This window comes from Gallinula chloropus (genome assembly GCF_964237585.1).
Source record: "Gallinula chloropus genome assembly, chromosome: 5".
Taxonomy (NCBI): domain Eukaryota; kingdom Metazoa; phylum Chordata; class Aves; order Gruiformes; family Rallidae; genus Gallinula; species Gallinula chloropus.
In genome coordinates this window covers 32518269-32540412 of record NC_140090.1, presented here as the reverse complement: position 1 = coordinate 32540412, position 22144 = coordinate 32518269, and the positions used below count along the sequence as shown (strand labels likewise).

Below are 22144 nucleotides of genomic sequence, written 5' to 3'. Positions count from 1 at the left end.
AGGAAGGACTGTTACCTTCGGGGAAACGTCAGCATTGAGAGTGACCCAGTAACACCTCCCATTGCAAGCCTGGTTGTTAGCCTGCAAAGTGAGCTGCCCCTGTAGTGTGAGCGCCTTCCAGGACAAGGAATCCTCCTGGACAACATTTGACTGTCACCTGGCCAAGGTCCAGCTGGTACCAACAGTAGCTTCTCAAAGGCAGACAGTGCTGCAGCTGTCTTCTAAGCCCTGTGTAAACCAGTGGTGCACAAGAGTGCTGCTGGGGCTGAGTTTGTGAGGATACTGGCACCAAAACTGACTCAATCCCCTTGCATGGCAATTGGTGCAGTATCAGGGTCGAGGTGCAGTTTGATGTAAACCTAGGCAGGAGGTGCCATAGCTGCTTGGGGGGGCGGGGGCGGGGTGGGGTGTGGGAGGAAGAAGTGGATGAGGTATGTTGCAAGTGCGAGCTTGGGGAAGAGTGTGTGTGTTAACTCCTGTGACAGGGCGCAAGGAATGAGTTTGGTGTAAGCCTCCAGGATGTACAACTTTTTGAACAATCATCACGTGCAAAGATAGATGTCACTGTCTTCCCTGCTCAGTCCACAGCTCTGTATCCAAGACACTGTTGTTTCTGGAAGCTGACAGTGTTACTGTTGGGGATGAGCATTAGCCAGAAGGGATAACCTTCTACCTTCCGCCGCGAAAACTTGTCTGGCAGCAAGACTAACCCAAACAGCCATGTTCAGTTCCCTCAGCCCATTGTTCCTCTGAGTGCAATCCTAGAACCACTGGTTACGCAGTCATGAGTGGGATGGGGCACGTCTGCACCTGGTGTGCCAGGCAGTGGTGTGTTCAGCCCGGTGACTGAACAGCAGTATTGCACAAGCCTTTGGTGCTCACAGTGGCACTGTGTTTTCTAGGACTATCCCAGTTCTCGCTGGCCTGGGGTATGCACGTGGTAAAGACTGCACACAACTGCATCGGAGCGAGCAGTGTAGTGAGGTACTAAATGACAGCTGAACCGCCCTGTGCACCTGTTTTCCAGCTGGGAGAAGTTAGTGAAATGTGGCTTTAACAGAGTCTCTGTGAGAGCACGGGTGGAGATAGTGTGTACTGCCACTGCCTGTGATGCACACCCCTGTCCTTAATCTTGTCAGCTGGGTGTTCGTTGTGTAAGTGTTTGTGGTGTCAGAGCAGAGCACTGTAAACGTGGGGAAGTGCTGGGCTTGTCAGGCTGCAAGTAGAATGCGTACAGCTCCTTCAAGAGCTAGCTTTGGTCTGCTGGGCCAGGGGTTAGTTTGGTCACTGCAAGAGCTATTGTGGCTGGAATCTCTAGTGCACCTCCTGCTGGTTTTATGCTTTATTACACAGTACTAGTGTAAAGAGATTTGTTGAGTTTTTATGCATATTTTTTATTTTGTACAGATTTTAATTCTGTGGCTTGTTTGGGGATGATGTGGTATAATGGTCGGAGACCAGGTGAAGGTTAACAGGCTTTGTATATTAATGTTACATAGACTGCATGCTAGTAAAGTCAGTGAAGGCTGTGTTTCCCATTTTGTCCCTTGTACTTTTCTAAAAATATTCCTCCCTATCCCTTTTTATATCCATGTTTACTTCAAAAGGGGGTGGAGAATGGAGGGGTGGGCGGGGAGAGAAACAGTATTTCCAATAGGTGTGCATCTCTTCCCCTGTTCTGCCACAGCTGAAGGTGCCGGCAGCACAGGCTGCTGACTCAGCAGGGAGTGTGCATGGGAGAGGTGGGGGACAGAGACACGCCAGAGCAGGCCAAAGAGTGCTGTGTGGCCAAAACACTCCTGTCTCCCTTTGTGAGTGCTGCCATAGCCCAGCCAGCTGCTTCCATCGTGCACAGAAATTGGTCAGCATCCTGTAGCAGTGTATGTTGCTTTGGTTTGCTGTCAGAGATGACTTCTTTGCTCCTGGCCCCAGGCTCAAAGCTATTAACTACAGCTGCCCCTGTGCCTGTGTGAGAGGTGGGGTGACCAAGTCTGTCCCCATCAAGCGCTGAAGCAGGTTAATTTGGTGCCTTTGGCTTGAGGCAAGGCTGAGGTTGCAGGGGTCTCACCTTCATGTTGCTGAAAGCGGCTGGAGATTGAACCACAGCTCCCCATTGTTGCAGCAGGCTGAGGGGCTCACTAGTGGGTGCTGGGAAGGCTTAGACCCAGCGAGTTCTTGCTGGAACAGTTTGTTCTCCTTCTGTAGATACTGGACATTTTCCTTCTTTGCTGCTGAGGGTTCTTGGTACAAGCCAAAGTTGACATTGGCAGTGTTGCAGCTTCTGGAAAACGGGACTTCTACTTAGGGTGTTTCAGTTGATCGTGAAAAAAAAGTGGGACAGTATCAGGACTGATGCTGCTTTCCTGGCAGTGGGCAGGCTGCCAGCTGTGTGTATGGGACTGGCAGTGGAGGATAGTTGTGTACTGATACAAACTTGTGCTTCTGTGGTATCTCCCAGCTGTGCTTAACAGTGAGCTAATGCTGTGCTCTTCCCAACAGTTTCCACCACTTCTAGCAAGCGCTGTAGATGTGCCTCTGCTGGAAACAACCTCTCTTTTTTATTAGGCTTAAGTCAAAAGCAACACTTAAATGATGTTTTGCTTCCTGGAAAGAATAGGGCTTTATGTGGGTTGGTAAACTGAGGGCATTTACAGGGCTTCTGCTCCCAGAGGTGGGACAGGACATCTTGTGACACAGGTGGCAGCTGTATTCTCTGCAGGGCAATTTGATGGACACTACCTGAGGATTCTGTTGGAGTTGGTACTTGCACGGAGGGTACAGGAGTCACTGAGGGAGCTCATGAAGCAGAGACTTCAGGTCCTATGTTGACAACAGTAGCAGTGAGAAAGGTACAGTGCTGTTGCAGTCACTAAAGCGAGTCCCTACTCTAGAGAAGATGTGTTACAAACTGAGCGCTCGCAGGCAGATGGGCTACAGCTGTGGGGCAATGCTTCCAAGTACTTACCGTGCTTCTGTGGACACACAGAGGTCAGAATAGTCAAGAAGGGGACAGTGGGTGATGGCTGGCGGTTTGTCCATCACCCCCCCTCCCCAGGCAGCTGAAGTCAGTGTGTAGTAAGTCTTATTAATCTACTTTTGAAACTACAGGACTAGGGGGACCCCCACCTCACGTCCATAGACGGCTGCTGAGAGCTTGATCAAGTTTTGCCAACTGCTGTTTAAAAAAAGATAATTCACAGACCATGGTGTTCTACTTCCCTTCAACCCCCCGGTCCAGCTGTGTGTTTTGTGCAATCTCCTGCCCCTGCAGGAAGCCTTCTTTCCTTTGGTACTCCAACCATAATGATCTATTAGCACCAAACACAGTATAGAACAGTGAAGGCAGCGGCAGCCTGTTGCCCAGAGGTAAGCCTGCCCCTGCGTCCTGCTGAACGTGGCGACTTCTGAAATGTGTGCAGTGCATTTGTTCCTGTTTCTCTTTAAAACCTCAGAAGAATCCTACCACTGCTGACTGATGAGGAAGAGCTGTGTACAAATTCACTTCCATTACAGCGCCTTGCTAAAGTGCTGACATGTCTGAGATTTTTTCTTTTTGTGAAGAAGTGCTTCTTTTCACATTTGAAAAAGTGTCTTTTGCAACTTGCATGGACAAGGACAAGTACTTTCTATGAAGTCTCTGGAAATGTCAGTGTCTAACATGGAATTTGTCCATGCCCTTTTTTCTGAAAGCAGAGCCCTCCCTTTGGTTTGCAGTCTGAGGAGCAGCACACTGCGCTTTTGCTTTTGGCGCCGCTGATGCAGAGCAGCGAGTGCAGAGCCCACTGTAAATGACCGAGCCCCCAGGACTCTGGGGAGCTGTGTGCCGCCAGTAACGTTTTAGTGTGTGTGCCATTTGAACCACCTTCCAATGAGTGCAAAACCCAATTTTTAAATTTTTTTAATTGTACTTGGAATTAACTGTTGCTGTGTACTAAACCCTCTTGTTACAAGCCCTAAATAAAAAGAACAAAGCACACACCGTGTGTTGTGTAAGTGTGCCCCTGCCACGTCATCTTCTTCCTTTTGGCTACAGCCAGCAAGGTCTGTGTGTGCAGGAGCCCTGTCCCCAAGCTGCTTGGTGCACAGCCCTTTCCACAGCACAGGTATGGCCCTGGGATCCGGCCTCCACTCCTGTACAACGCTCATCTCCTGTCATTGCCACGAACCTCTGCTGTGAAAGCTGATGACTGATGCGGGGCCAGCCTACGGGCACAGCCCAGGAGGAGGTGAACAGAGCTGAATCCCCTCCCAGGGACCCCAGAGAGGGGCCGCAGCAATACTTACCAGCCATCAGCTGTTCTTGCCTGAGCAGGGCTGTACTGGACTCTGCACACCTGAAGGAGGAGGCGGCAGATGGAAAAGGTGAGCCTTCACTCTGGGTCCTCTTTAGACCTGAAACTGGTGTGCCCCGTGCTACTGGTACAGCCAGCTCTGACCCACTGGAAAGAACTGTGCAAGGAAACAATAAAAAGCAGTTTTATTGAGAACGAGCATATAAATGGTAACCTGTGGGCCATCAGACACCTGATCCCTACAGAGGGGAACCACTGATGCTCTGAGAATACAATGTGGGCTCTGAAGTCATGAAAAATGAAAAGGGCAAGACAGGATTAAAACAGAATATTAAATTTAACTACATCTTTATTGAATTGTGCATATTCCATTGTATAATGATCTATATTGGGTACTCTATAATGTATTTTTCTTGTCCTCTCCCATGCTTAAAAAAGTATATTTATACATATATTTATATATATTTATAATATGGCAAAGCTCCCCCCAACCTGAAGCTATCAGTCTAAAAGAGCTTTGATTTTTCTTTTTGGAAAGGGAAGAAGAGGGGAGGCAATCCCATTGAAAGATAAAATGTGCAATTTTCTTTTTAAAGCAGTAAACATGAATGTATTTACAGCACTCAGCACAAGTTTGCCGCACAGACAAATTCATCATTGCAATGACACTTTTTTCTTACATTTGCATCCCCAGTATTATACACAACATCACCAGTGGCTGCCAACAGTTAGTGTAAGCCATAGAACAAACCGCTGCTCCAGTTAATTTCTGGTCCACTGCAGTCCACTAGAAGGAGACCTAAGATTTGCACTTACAACTTGTGACAAAGCATTTAGTTTTCCTTTCAGGAGTACAGGCTTTACAGCGCGGCACCAGAGCCGGCGCAGGCAGCCTTGGGCACAGGTTTGTTTGCTACGCTGTCCTTTGCCCCACTCCCTGCAGACATGTACCCAGCTACCGGCGCGGGCTGAAGGCGAGAGACGCACAACTGAACAGTGGCAGCCCTGGGCCTGGCCAGGCAGCTGCTGCAGATGGGCAGGGCTGCACACAGCTCCAGCACCTCAGCCTCAGGAGAGGGTGGTGCAAGCACAGCTGCCTACCTGGAAGTTAGGTCTGGATGCATCTTTGGCATCTTGGGAAAGGTGCGAGGAAGCTATGGAACAGCTGGTTCAGTTCCTATGTCTCCTAAAAGACAAGTCACCTTTACACATTAAGTTGGGGGGGGTGTTCCAGAATCTGTTACACTCTAGTTCCTGCTCCTCCAACTTCCCTAGCTCTCCTCACCCAAGACAGATGGTGCCGATGAGCAGAGCTCACCGTGTCCTTGCCCTGTTGAGTGCCTCAGAGCACACCAAGTAGCCATCAACCCAAATCACTATTTTTCCCACGTTAGTGGCAATTTAATTTACATGGTGAGGGATGAGCATGTGTTGTGACCGCATCTGCGGTTTAGTGTCTTAAATGTTTCAAAAGCAGACGAGGCCTGTGACTCGCGGGAGGGATCACAGTATCGGTGAGTGCTGACCCCTGCCATGTAGTGCTGGTTTTGTCAGTCCTCATGAGTGTGGGGTTTTTTTAATTGGAGGAGAAGAATTCAGAAAAGAAAATTAATCCTTACAATTCCAAAATAAAAGCTTAACACCAACTCGGACATGACAAACACATAGAAGAGAAACTAACTATCCCTGTAGTGTTAAACCCTCTCTGGTTTGGACCCTGCCCTAATCCCGTGAGGGAACGCAAAGCTAAACACCAGGAGGAGCCACAAACAAAACGGCTTTGGGAAAATACCTCCTCTTCCAAAAAGGTAAGACTCCCCTCACCTCCAAGTGCGAAGCACTGTTTGAACAAGTACCTAACCTTTACCATAACAGTGAAAAAAAGGAAAAAAAAAACCCAAACCAACCCAACGAAACAAACAAAATCCCAACTCTCCTGCAAACTCACATATTCTGGCTGCATTCTCACTACCTTCTGTCAGGCATTTACATCACTTTCCTGAAGCACAACTAATTTTAACTTGCCTTTGTATTTCAAGTAAAGTTATACAGCAAGACCCACTTACAATCTTACTTTAAAAAAGAAAGGAATTTACCTGCAAGGTACCACTGAAGTAAAACAACTTATTTCTATGCAGTTTTCTGTAATAAGCAGAACATTTTCTCTTTTGCCCTTCTGCTGTTGAAACGGCACTTTTGGTTCTTTTAACTGTGGAAAAAATAACTGTGATTGAGAGGAAAACTGGCCACACTTTGTCTTTTAGCTGATTCGAGTTACTGGGTTGCCTAAGGGCACAGAAAGAAGAAATTAGAAAACCTTTAAATGTGCAAGTCCAGAGCAGTAAATCTTAAAATGCACTTGTTGAAGTAACTGCTCCCTCTCCCATCAGGCCTGAAATCAAAGCGATCTAGGTACTCTCACTTTGTTTCCCTGATGTGTCAGTCACTGCAGACTGCCTTCAGGAGGGGAGCTCTTTGGCTTTGAGGTTGTGCACCAAGTCAGAGCAAGCAGTGGTGGCTTGCCACAGGGAGGAAACCACTGCACAGGGCAAAGCAGGAGCCTTCCTCTCCCACAGAAAAGGGGATTGATTTATTGTGAGACTTGTGCCCAAATTCCTCCCCCAGCCCCACCTTTTGATAAACTAAATGGAACCCTGGGCACATCCACCTCAAACTGCTACCTGTTGTTCAGGACCTGTGGTTTTGGGTTTTTTTAAAGAGTTTCTCCTCTAAGATTAGTGCTGATATAAGAACCTAGTTTTTCCCTCAGAAAGCAATTCCCCAATACCTGAATCACAATGGAAGTGTTGGAGAAGAGCAGCTCCCTGCTTTCTGTACCTGTGCTGCAAGCACAGAGAAACCTGTCTGGACAGGAGGGACCCTGATGCTCAGAGGTGGATGCTACTGCTGCCTGGCAGGGAGTGAGTGAAGCCCAGTCTGGAACAGACTAAGGAATACAGCTGTCCGCTGTCAGCTGCCCCTGCAGCAGTGGGGCCTTCCCCAACTCCAGCCTTAACAAGCGTCACAAACCATACACTTCATCACCTACCACAACCGCAGCTGTCCTCTCCTAGTACTTCAGGATCAAAGCATCTGCTATCTTGGTGTCCAGAACATGAAAGCTCAGCTCTCACATGCTCATTTTAATAGCGCCAAAAAAATTACAGCCCATGTTTGTGGCAAGAAGCTTCTTGCTGTGTCTGAGGTCTGGGCTCCTTTTCAGAGTCAAAGAAATGCAATGGTGCAGCTGTGACACCAGCGCACACAGGGACAAATCACTTACTTGCAAATAAGGCATAAATATTTACTGTCACAAACCCCAGTAAATATGCTGGAAAAGCAAGCTGTAATGAGAGGTCTCATAAGATGAAAAGGCAGCCAGGTTGCCTGAACCAAGCTGCAGCCACTCACTGGATTTCCGTGTCACTGCCGACTTAGCAAGTGAGTTCTCACAGGAAGGAACACAGGGTGCCACCTTTGCTGACACACTTTCTTGTTGCTGCAAACTTAAAAGTTCTGTCTCCCAGCAAGCTGTGCAGCAGCAAGCACGGATTCACTGGCTGGGGAGAGATGTTGGCTAAATGAAGTTGGGCACAGGAAAATGAGAACAAAGCTCAAACGCTTCTAAGAAACCGTACTCAAAACACTGCCCTGCCGAGTCCACAGCCCCGAGGTACCCGCACTAAATGAACAAAAGGAAAAGGGCTGGGACTGGCACACACCAGTGAAGCTGTCTGGAGGGGGGAAGAAACAGATGGGGCAAGCAGAATGTTCCCTGACTGCTCTGATCTGGCAGCACACGCTGCGTCAGCCCAGATGCATCTTGCCAGGGAAGAGGAGAACATGTCCACTTACCCATCACCAGTAACAGCTGGAGAGTTGCGACTCCATCCGCGCACGTTGGCTCCACTGGTGGGCACGAGCCCCGGGAGCTGCGTACAGTGTAAAGCAGCGGGAGGACCAATGTTGAAAGTTACAGCACCCATGAACTACAGTGTAGCTTAACAACCTTCCTGCAAAGTTATTCACCAGCTACACTGAGCATGCTTAAAATCAACAATGTAGATGCTTTTAAGGACACTTTGTAAGCGCAAAAATAGTAGAAACAAAACTTTGTGAACAATTTGAAAGATACAAAAAAGTGCCTTTCCATAGCAGTGCTTTAAAAATGCACACAATGGTATATAGTCTTATTGCTCAAAAAAACTAGTCTGAAATATTAAAACAATTTCCAGAGGTGCTGAAACACATTTTTAAAAAAATCATATGAAACAGGTCAGCAGAGACAGCACCATTAATTTTTCTCTTTTCATGATGTACTTATTTAAAACTATATATAGATGTATCATTTCCCCCTCTAATTAGCAAAGCTTTTTTTCCTATTCATAAATTACTCAAAGACATTTATTTTATTATTTGAATTTAAAAAAAAAAAAAAACCACTATAAAAATGGAACAAGGGACACTGTCACAATAGTTCTTAAATTTGTCAGTCTTACTTGCTCTAATGAGAGATTAGTTTACATCTTCTTTACACACTTGAGGATACTGTAAGGTCAAGCTTCTTCCTTTGTTCCCTTCTTTGGGGGAAGGAAAGCATTTAAAGTTTGCTTCTGGAGAAAAGGTAAACAGTAAAACCATTTGCCATCTGAGCTGTGACAGTATCCCCATGGTGATGAGGGAAAGTGTAACAACTGAAGGTGGGGTAGGTACAGTCCAAGCAATTTCGTTACTTCACAAAGGTTGTGTACCACTACCCTGTAATGAACATGCACGATACACAGACAACTTACGCCAACTACGCTACCTTATCACAACGCCCCGATATGTGGGTACGACTGTACACAGTCAGGCTACTGAAGTACAAGAAAAGGGGTTCCAGTACTTGATCTCATGATTGACTGTGAAGTGGTGGCAAACAAAAAAAAACCAAGCCAATGCAATAGTCTATTTCCTACTTATACCGGCCCTTAAGTTATTAGCAAATGTTGCCTCTCAAGGTTGGGATTTTTTTCCAGTCTTCTCCTGCAGCTGCTACAAGTGCAACTTGAGAATTAACAGGTTTATGCAATGGGCGCAGTCTCTGGCAGGTCAAAGAAAACACAGAGAATTCCCACTGTGCTTGGCCTGAAGTTACCACTCCCTCCTCTCTTTTGAGAAGGGAAGGTTTCCTGACAGTTTCATAAGAATTATAAACAGTATCTTCTTTAAATGCTTCCAGACACTTGTCTTTGTAAAGGTAAATACATCAGGCACAGACAAGGCGAGGCTGTACGCTGTGTATGGTTGTGTGAGAACACGGTGCTCTTTACAGAAACCTACCTGTTCCTCCAGGGACAGAACTACACACACAAGTGGTGTATCGCATGCGTCAGCTCGCGGGGCAGTAGCCATTGCAGGAGTCCTGGCAGCTTTCAGAAGGGATTAACACAAATATATTCATCTCGAGCCATAGAAACAAATGATTGAGCCTACTATAAAGTCAGAATGCCTAATGGATTGGAATAATATATATTTATCCTACTTACTTCATGGACAAATAACTTTGAAATTATTTGTAGCGGTGTATATTATTAAACTATTTGGGAGGGGAGGCTCTTTATAGTATAAATATATTTCACTCCAGCCCACTATATATAAAATCTATTTTTTTCCTCAGAACATACTGATTTTCAGTAGTATTATTACCAGAATGTTTTGGTATGTTGCATCTGCACTTTTCAAGCAGTGGCCAATGTAGAGGTGCCAGCAGAACACCTCAGCTCTGCACCATTTACCCACCACAAACCGTCAAGAGGTTTGTGTTTGGGGGTTTTTTGTTAGGTTGTTGGTTGGGTTTTTTTTTTTCCTTCCTTTATTTAAAGTGCCCCCAACATCTTCACCTTTGTGGTAAGATCTGACTAGTCACAGAGTCCGATTCCAGAGAATATAGTGACTGAAACAATAAATACGGTTCTACAAAAACATTCTGGTTATCTTCTAGAATTGCGACGCAATATAGCACAATATATTATATACCTACACTTATAATACATGCACAACATGTCTCACATGGACAGACACCACAAAAAATTGTCTCCCTCCCTCCCATAAATGCAGGAAAAGTAAGAAAACGGGCTTTTGGTCCAATCCATACGACAGCTGAAAGAAACTGAAATGGTAAGTTAATGCCTCTCTACCCACCTTTCCCAATAAAATATCAACTCCCCAAGCCCCCGGCTTTTTCGACCCAGCCACGAAAGGGGAAGGTCTTTACATTTAGCCTTGGCTACAGTTTGAGATCACCTCTTTTGGTGGGGCCACCGTCCACACCCCCACACTCTCTCCAGGTGCGCAGAATCACAGGCTGGCTGATCACGGAGGGGCCCACAAGTCACAGAGAGCACCGGTCCCTGGGGACTGCCTACCAGTCCCGTGACAGCTTGGTGTTCTGATCCCTTTTGGGAGGTGCAGGGGGCGGCCCCCTCCGTAACGTTGCATAGCCGGATATGTGACTGCCCCCAAAGCTGCTTGTCTTCTGCTGGTCAGCCAGCAGCTCCGGCGGAGGTGGAGGCAGGGCCATGTCATCCATGGTGGCCGTGGGCTCTGTTCGGGAGATGCGCGCAGAGGAGAGGGAGCCGTGCCGGGTGATGGATTTCCGCTGCAGCGTCCGGTTGAGGTCTGCCAGGAACCCCGGCTGAACGCTAAGGCTGGACTTGGGTGAAGTGGGCACTTGGGGGCCAGCTGACCCTGGCGGCTCCGTGACCTCTGCCTGCGTCAGCCGAGTGCTGTCGTTCCGCTTGGGACGTGTGGGTGGTGGAGCTTTTTTCACAGATGGTTTTGACCACGCCTGAGGTTGGGGATTGACAACGGCAACTTTTGGGGAGGTGCTGCCTGTAAACACAGATGGGATCTCAACTGGTGGGAGAGGAAGATCTATTTCAGGTGGTGGCGGTGGAAAGTCTGAATCGGATGGTGGTGAAGGGAACTCAACCACAGGCTCCTTCCCAGACACACCCAGAGCAGGAGCTTTGGGTGGGATCCCTCCTTGTGGGAGGACAATGGGCAGGCCCACCCCTGAAAGGTTGAGCTTTCCTGGCTTTGGAGGGGCTGCAGGAGGCGATGACTCCTTGGAAGGAGACCCTGATGGCTCTGGTGGGTGTGCAAATTTGCTGACAAGGCGGTCCACTGAAGGTCTCTTGGACTCATGATACTCAGCAGAGCTGCTAGACTTGATGCTGGAGTTTCGCTGAGGTGTTGGAGGTGGTTTCTTCCCCCCAGGGCTTGATGTCTTGCTGGTCTTTTTGACTGGAGACCCTGATTTTTCAGGGGGGGGAGAACCTGCAGAGGAAGCGGGGGAAGGAGGTGGAGGAGGAAACACTAAGCTGCTCTCTGGTGGAGGAGGGGGGAAATCTGGTGAAGGAGCAGAAGCAGGCTGCCATTTGGGCTTTGCCTTCACTGCTGGAGGTGACTGTGGAGCCACGCTCAGTGGAAGGGGTTTCAGAGGCTGGGGCTCAGTGGGAGGTGGGGTGGGAGGAGGTGGGAACTGGCTAACTATCTGTTTCACCACCGATGGCACTGGGGACTGAGGGGATGGAGGAGGCTTCGCAGAGAAACTCTGCTGCTTTGGGAATGTAGGGGGGGGAGTGGGGCCAGGAGGGGCTGGGGGCAGTGGAGGCACCTGGGGAGAGGTGACACTTGGTTGTTTCTTTATTGCAAGGGGTAAGGGAGCTGGCACAGGGGGGGTGACATATGAGACCCCTGGTGACGCTGCCTTCCCACTAGGCTGTGGTGGAAGAGCTGCCATGACAGGTTTTGGGGGTGCCTGGGGGGGTGGGGGGGCAGGCACAGGAGGTGGTGGTGGTGGCAACGAGGAGGTGGCAGCAGCAGTGGCCTGGCTTGTATTCGGTTGAACCTGATGGATTTTAGGGGGCGGTGGCGGTGGTGTGAACTGCGGCACAGAGGGGGCACAAGGTGCCGGCTTCAGCTGTGCCATGGCAGAACCTGGTGTAGGGGGAGGTGGTGGAGGCGGAGGAGGTGGCATGACCCCGTTGGGGGGCACCAGTATCTGAGGCTTTCCTGAGGGCGGGGGGGGCGGGGGGGCCTGCTGTGCAGCAGGAGCTTTGGAAAAAGGCCCGCCATGCTGGGCAGCGTTCTGCAGCCTGGTGATGGTGCTGTACTTGACAAACATGGCGGCGGGCGAGACCGCAGATGGGGCGGCCTGGCTGGGGAGTGGGGGTGGGGGCGGGGGAGGGGGGGGTGGAGGAGGAGGAGGTGGGGGAGGTGGAGGGGGCAACGGGGGGGACGGTTGGGATGCTGCGTAGGGGGTCGCCACTTTCGTCTGTGGGGACACAGGAGGTGCGAGAGACACGAAGGGCCGACCTGCAGGCTCCGCTCGGGCCTATCGGGAAGGGGTTTTTTAGTGAAAGTGGAAAGGAAGAAAAAGAAAGAGAGAAAGGGGGGGTGGGAAGGGAGGGAGGGAGACAAAGAGATTATAAAGTCAAGGTCTGAATGTGCCTGTCATTAAAATTTAAGTGGCAGATCACAGCATGCGGGAAGTATTAGCAAAACGATGCAGCAAGAGACAACTCTGTACAGGGACACGCCTGGGCCGTGCAGTCTGACCCGGCAGGCAGGGAGGGCAGCTGGGAAGAATCAGTGGAACCAGGTCTTCTCCAAGCTCAGCTGAATGGCAGGGAGAGAATACACCAGCCCAGGCACTTCTGTGGGGCAGAGAGCTGTACCCAGGGAGAACCCTGGTCCTCTGGGCGAGTACAACAACCCAAACAGAGCCAGAGCGCAGCATGCCATGGTGGGGGCATCAGGCAGAAGAAGAGACTCTCTAGACACCTCCTTGGATCAGTAAGACTAGAGTTAAGATATATGTGGCCTCCCTGAGGACCTGTTGAGCCTTTACATTGGTTAGCTCAGGCCTCACACTGTTCAGTCTTACAAAATGCAGAAATCCTGAACTGCTCTAACACACGTGAAGAGCAAGCTCTATGCAAGAATGCTACTGAGATCCACATGCTCTGATATCCAAACTGGCAAGGAAAAATATATGGAAAAAGAGGGAGAATTGAGGTTTACTGGGAAAATTTCCCCAGAAAGAAATGTTGAGACATCTGCAAAAGCCAGTTAGCTTGGGAAAGGAAAGTTTCTACATGCAGCTATTAAGCAGAAAAATAAAGGACAGTCAGGGAGAAAGTGACTAAGGGAAGGAGCACTGGGAAAGCAGCAGGCAATGTTTTATTCCTTGGGTTCCCTGTAAGTTAAATTGTTTCTTTAAAGTTGCAAGCCTACATTCCTGTTAAAAACTAAAATGATAATTGGTTTTCTCAAGTTTATAAACATCCTCCTACTACAAAGTGGGTTGGCAACAAGTAAGTTATTAATTTCACAGACCACAGCATAGAAACATGCATTAGAAACACAATGCCAGCATGGCAACTGACCACACTGGGTACCTAAACTTCATTAGTAGGTACTTCACCACAAGTTAGCCCAATCACACTCCTTGGCACTGCCTGAGCAGGTTTGCCTATCGCTTTGTTCTGAACACCACCAAAAGGATTAGAGTCAGAAACAACACCGTGATTTACAGCACACAGGGGGTGTGTCTCTACCTGTTACATTAGATCTGAAAAGCAAGAGTATGACAAAGTTCTGAAGCTAAATCAGGGTGTTCACATAACATAATGAGAGAAATCTTGATCTCTTGCAGGTGTTAGTCTGTAAATTACCATTCTCCCCATCACCCAGGTTAATGAGTTTTCAACTAGCACCACCTGACCTTAAGTGTGCCCTGTACAAGGCACCACGGGTGTGCTCAGCTTCACTTTTGACACCTGAGACAGCAAAAGGCAACAGGAGAAATAAAAGCGGCATATAACAGAGAGAGGGAGACCAAGGCACAACAGAACTGCTATCCCTGAATGACCAGAGTCACACAGTGAGCAGGCACTTTGATGCCTCTTTCAGCAGCCTATTTCAAATAACGTGTTTAAAATCTAACAAGCAAAATCAGACATGATGAGATCTTCACTGCCCAATTATGAAGAATGGGAACAGACAAATAAATTCTTTGGACAAAGAGGAATTTTCAAATTACAAAGTGGACAGACTACCTGCATTTTAGGAAAGGATGTCTTTTTAAATCTTAGGTACATATGAAACAGAGAGGAATTATCCTCATATCCACTGAAGACAGTCATTTTCAGTGAGGAAATTAAACACTTGGGACCAGGAATATTGTGCATCTAAGGAGGATGAGCCCTGCCTATCTCCACAGAATCAAATTAAATTGCCACAACCAGGAACATTCAGTGATACTTTGTTTACAGAAGAACTTTGAAACAGATTGTTGTCCTTGCTCATCCTTACAATCACAGGATGTTCTTCTGGGTGTCTTAAAAAATACTTACTGCATACTATCAATTCGTATTTGTAACACACACCTTAACAACTACCTGGAACTCTCAGAAGTGCTATAAAGACAATATAAAATAACAACTGCACATGGCTTCTTTTTTAACGCTGTCTTTCCTAAGAAAATAAACTTTTGCAATTGAACTGTTTGCCATCCCTTTTCCCATGCTGGTTGCTTTTGGACTGATTAGCAAATATGACCAGAAATCTCAGTGTCTTTTCAACTTCAATAAACGGTTCTTAAGTTACTGGCACCTGGCAAATGAGGGAAAAGCAGGCAGAACTCACCCATTTTTAACCTGTTGAGCAGTTAAGTCACTGGCCAACCAGTACAACACGCTGGCTGGCTGGCTGGCCAAGCAATGTCATCTCCCTGCTGAGCCAAAGCACACTCTGTTCTGCCCTGCTTGCTGCAGGGATGAGACAAGGGCCACAAGGGAGGGGAGCGCTGTTGCAGAGGGGAAGGGACACGCTGGACAACTCTCCATTAATTCTGCCACTCGTAGCAACCTGCCTGTGTGAACTTCTTAAAGCAGCTTTGCCACCAAAGTGCTGTGTAACTACCTCTGAAATAACTGTCTGGAGACTAATCTGCCAAAATCAGCATGTCTGGATACTTTATTATTAAAATGGCTTTAATCAGATAACATAAAACTTCTTGGTGTTCATTTAAATGATCAATTGCCAGCAGCACCATGGACTTGATAAGAACAACAGTGATCTCACTGTGGGAAACTTCAAACTTTTCTCTAAAAGCAACATCATTTTCATATTAATACCAGAATTTTAGGGAACAGCAACATTAGAATTCTCACAGCAGTACTCTTTCACCTCTGTCAGATACATGCTGGACAGACTCAAATGCTGTATCTTTTGCATCTACTGCACCCCTGCAGAAACGATGCACCCTGTACACATACACAAGCCACCTGCTAAGGAACATGCACCAGGTATCGCACTCATGCAGTAGAAAGATTTGGGTTACAATGCAAGCTACATTCCTGGGCTGAGTACTGCAGTTTCTGAGCCAGCAGGCACTGCAGAAGTGATGAATCCCAGAGAATGCAGCCATGTCAGCTTTCACACTGTGCCACGTGCTTTCTTATTTGAAAATGTGAAGTGGCTTCTTATTTTTGGTTATTTATCTGATGCACCAATGCCAGGTGCAGTGACCCTTGGTCTGAGTTTTAAAAAGCTGGCTTCACTAGCACTTCTCAGACCTGGGGGCTGAGAAAAATCCAGAACTGACAGCTTTTCATAGCATCCTGCAGTGTACTCCCACTCCTAACTGCTGCAATTAGCTGGCACCTTGGCTGTTCAGTAACCTGGAAGTTCCTTTGAATCTGGCAACAAACCAGCTTAAGTGGCAATTCTGCTGTGTTTGGAAGTATTCCCCAGGAACCACACCAGTGAATTACCACAAAGGACAGAAAACTAACCAACCACAACAGACCTGAGCCCCAGCCTTCACTGGGTTAAAATCTTTAGTAACTCCACCAGCAACAAGAGATACCAAATTGGCCTCAATCCACAACTGCTGCCAGTTTTAGTACTTGTGCTTTGACCATATCTATGGTCAGTTTCCATTTCCACCAAATATAATAGAAAACATTTGAGTAAAAGCTACTTCTTAAATAGCCAGACCTGCCTTCAGGTCTCAGTTACATCTTCACAATGGAAAGATGTGGCTAGTTAACTGGAGAAAGATCTTAGTGAAAGAATGTCATTCAACTTGTTAACAGCTGGTCTTTTTATTTCGTCTTTATTCACCATCAGTTAATAGGATTCTATGAGAAGGGCTGTATTGTGCCTTCAAAGAACAGAGGGCTTCTCTACACACAAATAAAAACAACACAAGGTGCCAGGGCTGAAATCCCTGAAAAAGTGTCCCCTGAAAAAACAATTATATGGCAGTGTATGTCAATAACAGAGTAAAAAAGAGAAGAAATCCCACTCAGGACAGAGGTGGAAGAGGTATCACTGTGTCATACATTTTGTTGGACGTTGGTTCTCAAAACTAAAGTCTTCTTGTTACCTTGCTGGATTCCTCCAGTTGAGTGCCTCGTTTCCAGGCCTCGGAGAACATGGAGGTGACGATACTTTGGGAACGGACATGTCCAGCTGGCTGGGTATCAGAAACTCCACTGTCAGACTGATTAGAGTGATTTGATTGAGATTCTGTTTAGAAGAAAGTTAATAAACAGTTACCCTGTGTTTCTGAAAGCAAGAATACAGCTGGTGTGACATTTATTTGTCACCCTTGTTAAAGATGTTGTCCCACCAAAGGACAATGTTCCACTAACTACTGCACGAGCTCTAGCTCAGGTTCAGGCCATTGCTTTCTGGAAAACAGTGCAACAGATCCCTCATATTCACCAAATTTGAAGCTCCAAAAAGGTGATGGTGTGTCAGATACGCTGCAAAGAAAAACATACTGCAGTTGTATAGGTTCTGAAACCCTCAACACTTCCTGCATGTTGGGAAAAGCCCAGTTTCATGCAACACATGCAGCCTGTCCCTCCAGCACCCCTTCCCAGCACAACTTTAGAAACAGACACTGGGCCACAGGCTCAGGACAGGCAAACCACGCTAGCTGAGGCAACAGTCTGCCTCTGACTGCTCCATTCCTTAAGGGAAGAGAAGGAACGATGTGCATCCTGCAACTAGCAAAGGCAAATGATGCTCTGGGTGCACAGGGTAACTTGAAAATGCCAGGCCAATGTATCCAGCTTGGCACCTGCTTTCAGGGTAGCCCCAAGCTGTCCTAGGGAAAAGAGGCAGCATGTAGGCACAGGCTGGACTGAAGCTCTGGCAGAACATGTGTGGCTGGTGGGCTGTGGCACAGCTCCTCACCAGAAGAGAAACTGCATTAAGTAAACACCCAGCTTGAATGGAAAACATTGTCAGTAACCAAGAATTTGCTGTTACACCTGGTAAGCTGTTCCACACACAGGAAAACAGACAGTGCCTTCCCAGTGAGGCTGAGCCTGCTCAGCTCGTTCTCACAAGCTACTTTTTGAGCATTTCCAACTCAGTAGCAAAACCCCCGACCTGTACCTGCGATGGGCACAACGCTGTCACAGGATAACCTGTTTCCAATAGGGACACCTGCCCCTGCAGGTTCAGAATAGCCTGGCAGAGTGCCAGTCAGATCTCCACAGTGAAATGAGACTATATAAACCATTCATAAACCAGTCCCAGTTCTGCTGAGAGGTAAACAGGAGCATATCACTGCAGGCATACAGTTTGACATAGGAACAGAAACAGCACTGTCAAAGTTTGTCTCTAAGGAGATTGTGTGGATCTTTGTCATTGGGCAGGGACTATTTCTCATTTTCCCATTTCAAATATTTCATTCAAAAAAGCAGTTTACGAGATATGCCTGTAACTCTGGGCATCATTAAAACACAGATTTTATTTCTTTTTCCAGATAGGTGAAGATAGAGACGTCGGGCATTTGAAAGGAAACTTCCTCCTTTCAGTATCAGAAACATTCTTTTTTGGAAGTGAAGAAGAAAGCACTGTATGTTCCAAATGCCTACACCACTGCAAGTCATACAGTAAGTTTGTGTGTGTGTGTGTGTTAAATATAGTGTCTATGTTTTAGACTAAACATAGCATAAAAGACTTTGGAAAAACAGCCCATTTCTTGTGATAAGTTTCTCGCGGTCTTCAGAAAGCAGCTGATAAAAAGGTAATAAATCTAAGAGGTAATTAAATATTTCTATTATGAGACAGATGACATTATTACCTGGCAAACTAGATGAGCTGGAGCCTGACTTGATACTGGAGCTAGACAAGGAAGTCCAGTCATATGCTGATTCTGTTCTCTTCAGTGCTTCCTGATAGTTCATGTATAGTTGCTTCCCATACTAAGCAAAACGACAAATTTAAAGACTGTTTAGCCTGTGTACCCTTTGCAGACTCTGGAGCTCCACCTCAAGTTTCTCTATTCCACCACATTTTCTCCCCAGAGAGAAACAACAGGCTCCTTGTTAAGGAGCTCAGGCAATATTAATCTGGTGCAAATTTAATTTTATTTAACAAAAGTGCCAACTCCCCCCAACCTTTTGGTTTTTTATTACTGGATTGTTGAAAGAAAGAAACAGAGTTACTTATGCTAGAAGACATAACATTGAGCAAGAAATAGGCCAATGAATAAACTAAGCCAAGTAGGGAACTTAAAGCAATTCTGGTTTCTCACTTCCCATCTATTCCCATATGCCTTCTTTATAAAATTTGTAAGGGAGCTGGATAAAATCTACCCATGATGGCAGTTAGAACTTCATCATGTTACAAAGAGGTGGAGCAGAAACAAGAAGAAAGGATGCAATTACTGAATTATCATAACAGCAAAGCCTAACCATTTTGCTAGGGAATGAAATATGTAGGATGACTGTACAGTTCATGTTCAGAGTAGTTAAACAGAGGTAAGTCAGATGTAGCATGTATTTTGCTAAGTAACTGTAAATGGTTCCAAATAGATCATAACAACAACTTGTGACAGCAGTGCAAGGCTGACTAGAGGATTTACCTTAGCAATGCGAATGCCATTGATCCATTGGTGTAGAGTTCTTACATCATCACAGCAAAGATACTTGATATACTGGGATTTCTTCTGGATCTGAGGATGCTGCAGAAAAATTGTTAATCCTCATCAGTATGAGAGTAGCTGGGAATGCAATGGAAGTTGAGGTCCATACACTGTTGAGGTCCGTACAAACTTAATGCTGGGAGCTCTTCAAGAGCAGTCTATTTCTGACCCCCTTAAAATGATTACCAGTATTTCAGGAGGTGGCAGCAGGGCTTGCTTCACACACAGATTGGCAGTGTCCAGTGTATACTGATTTAGGGTTTGAAATATTAAGTAAGGGTGATTTTTTCTGTATTTTAGTACTTAGTATTTCTACCTACCAATAAAGTCTTCTGTACCTGTAAAGCTCTTTAGAAGTCAAGTGGTCAGAACAGTCTCAGCTTGTAAAGACTTTTCCTAAACACAAGCCAAGTGCAGAATTGTTTCCTTTCACTGCCCTAGGGACTACGTTACCACTTGAGGGAGGCAAATAACGTATTTCACCTTCCTCTCACATCAAAACAAACTGGAGGAAAACACACACACACACTGGTCCTCTCCGCTCTTCTATGTACTGAGAGACACCACAAATGATGCTGTTAAGCACAATTCCATTGCAGCTTGTAGAGCCTTTAAGGTGCTTGCCCTACTGATACATGGCCACTGTCTGAAATACTTGTTGCTCCCAAGCACATGTATAAAAAAAAGATAAGGTGCCATATTTCTCCATTCAGAAGTCAAGAAAGAAATGTTGTGGGTTTTTTTAAAATCAGACACTGGAAATCATTCTGGAAATGTTATTATTCAGTTGTTTCCTGTCCAGGCTGTAGAAGTTACGTCTCTCAGATGTCAGGGAAAATCTGAATGCTCAAGTTCTTACCATTTCCTCTGTTAGTTTACAGTTCAGTGACACAGAGTTTCACTAGATGATCATGGGTATTTAAGTTTTACTGAAGACTGTCTGAAACATATCAAAGAACTTTTATTCTCTTTTCAGAATATTTTCTCTGATGTCTTCCAAACATATTACAAAATGAACATGTTTCTCTCCATAAACAGAATATATATCTGTACCCATTATAATTTTTTAAAATTTTCACTACCAGTCTCTTTCATATACATTATACAACGAAGAGTCTATACAAGCACAAAAAATTACTTCACCAACAAGTCATCTTTTTCCTGGACTTGTAAAAAATTGTGCCTACACAGAAATAGAAGAACCTCCCAGAAATCTAGTATTTAGGACCAAGGAGCTAATATTGTATACTGTCTTGCACAGTAAAGGTTCGAAACAAAGCGAGCCAACATGTAAAGGCAAATCCATCCTGGACTTCAGTGAACCTTTGAGTCTGTATTTGCCATTTGCCTCTACAAAAAACACATGCATGTTTTTTGGAGATATTTTCCAGTTTAGCAAATCTTTGTGGCACAAAACTGAATTTCTATTAAAAACCCAAACCTGTATGGCTTCTGTGCATTGGTACTAGCATGAGCCACTGATATAACATTTTAAAAATTGAGGAAGGCAGAACTCAGTCCTGCTTAATATGGTAATTTGGTGATTCATCAGTTCCACACTGAGAACTTAGAACCTGAGTTATCTGACTAATTCTACCCCATTTATATACTTAGATAAGCCAATAAGGGACAATTTAGACACAGTAAAATTAGACTTTAACATTTTAATGTCTTCATTTATGCTCAGAATGGCAATAGTTTTAAAAATTCTGCTTAGGTAACACTCAGTCTGGTTTACTTTGTGTGGTCAACAAGTCTGAAAAAAAAATTCACTATTAACCTGTCCAATTGATGTGGATGACATGAAAGCAGAAGAAACACTGACATTTTTGCTTTTAATTACATTCATTTATCTGCACCGATGACCTATAAGAACACAGAAAATATTCCCAGTTTCAGCTGTATGCTTTCTCCCTAAATATCACGTCCCATATTTGATATTCAAGTGTCTGCCTCGCAGTGGGTTCAAATGCATGTTGGTCTGTCTATTTTAAGATGATATCCTTTTTTCATGCAGGGGAGAGGCAGCCACACACTCCAGGCACATAAACCATTGTAATGTTACAGAAATATGCAACACCACAAGAGCTAAAAATTGGGAAAGGTGAGAGGTCAAAGGAAAACTGTAAGTGCAACTGTAACTATTTCTTGTTACTTGCAGCATTTTCAAATCCATGAAGACACTTAACTTGTTATGAGCATACTGTGAAAACCTGCTTTAAAATAGCTTTGTAGCTAGCTATCCTGCAGGAACTGACACCATTTTGAACACTGTGTGGGAGTCAAGAAAGATTGGTTGGGAGATGAGTTGACAATTTAAACTAACTTGAAGAACTCAAGTTATTAATCTCACAGTTTAAGATCAGGTCACTGCTGTCATACCATTTTTTCCTACCTGTTCTTTCTACTCGTCCTTTCAACTCCTACTTTTCTTCCCCCCATACACATATCCCCTCTGCCTCAGGTTGAGCAATATGGTTAGACTTGACTCTAATACCAATTTCTGCAGAACTCTGGACCTACCTTAACAGAGATGTCAACTCCCTAAAGTTAGCATTATGAGGGTTATTATCTCACTGAACCTGAGTGTCTGTAACGTACAGAACTGCCAAAGGAACAAAAAGAATGTAGTGGTTTAGAGTGTGATGAACATACTCTGGGACTCAGCAGTCTGAAAGTTAAGACCACTCAGGGCAATATGAAAACATTTACAAAGCCATGAGTAGCATGGAGAAGTGGCGACAATTGTTCACCAACTTTCACGTCCTATTTGAGAACTCGGGGAAAACAAAATGGAAAGCAACTGATGGCTCAGAACAAGGGAAAGATACAAGTTGCACTCAGCTGCTGC

The 22144-nt window shown here is 45.8% G+C and overlaps 1 protein-coding gene across 1 annotated transcript in view; it reads right to left on the bottom strand.

Annotated features, from left to right (window-relative positions):
- Nucleotides 1–10695: 10695 nt before the first annotated feature.
- The window catches only part of RAPH1 (Ras association (RalGDS/AF-6) and pleckstrin homology domains 1), a gene marked incomplete at its 3' end in the record, with an annotated part of 83355 nt that continues 71906 nt past the window's right edge, over nt 10696–22144 (bottom strand). The window contains exons 12-15 of the mRNA XM_084264696.1: nt 19234–19332; nt 18451–18571; nt 16735–16877; nt 10696–12672 (exon numbers count right to left, since the gene is read on the bottom strand). Coding sequence (XP_084120822.1) covers nt 10696–12672; nt 16735–16877; nt 18451–18571; nt 19234–19332 — 2340 coding nt within the window. The remainder of the gene's footprint in view (nt 12673–16734; nt 16878–18450; nt 18572–19233; nt 19333–22144) is intronic.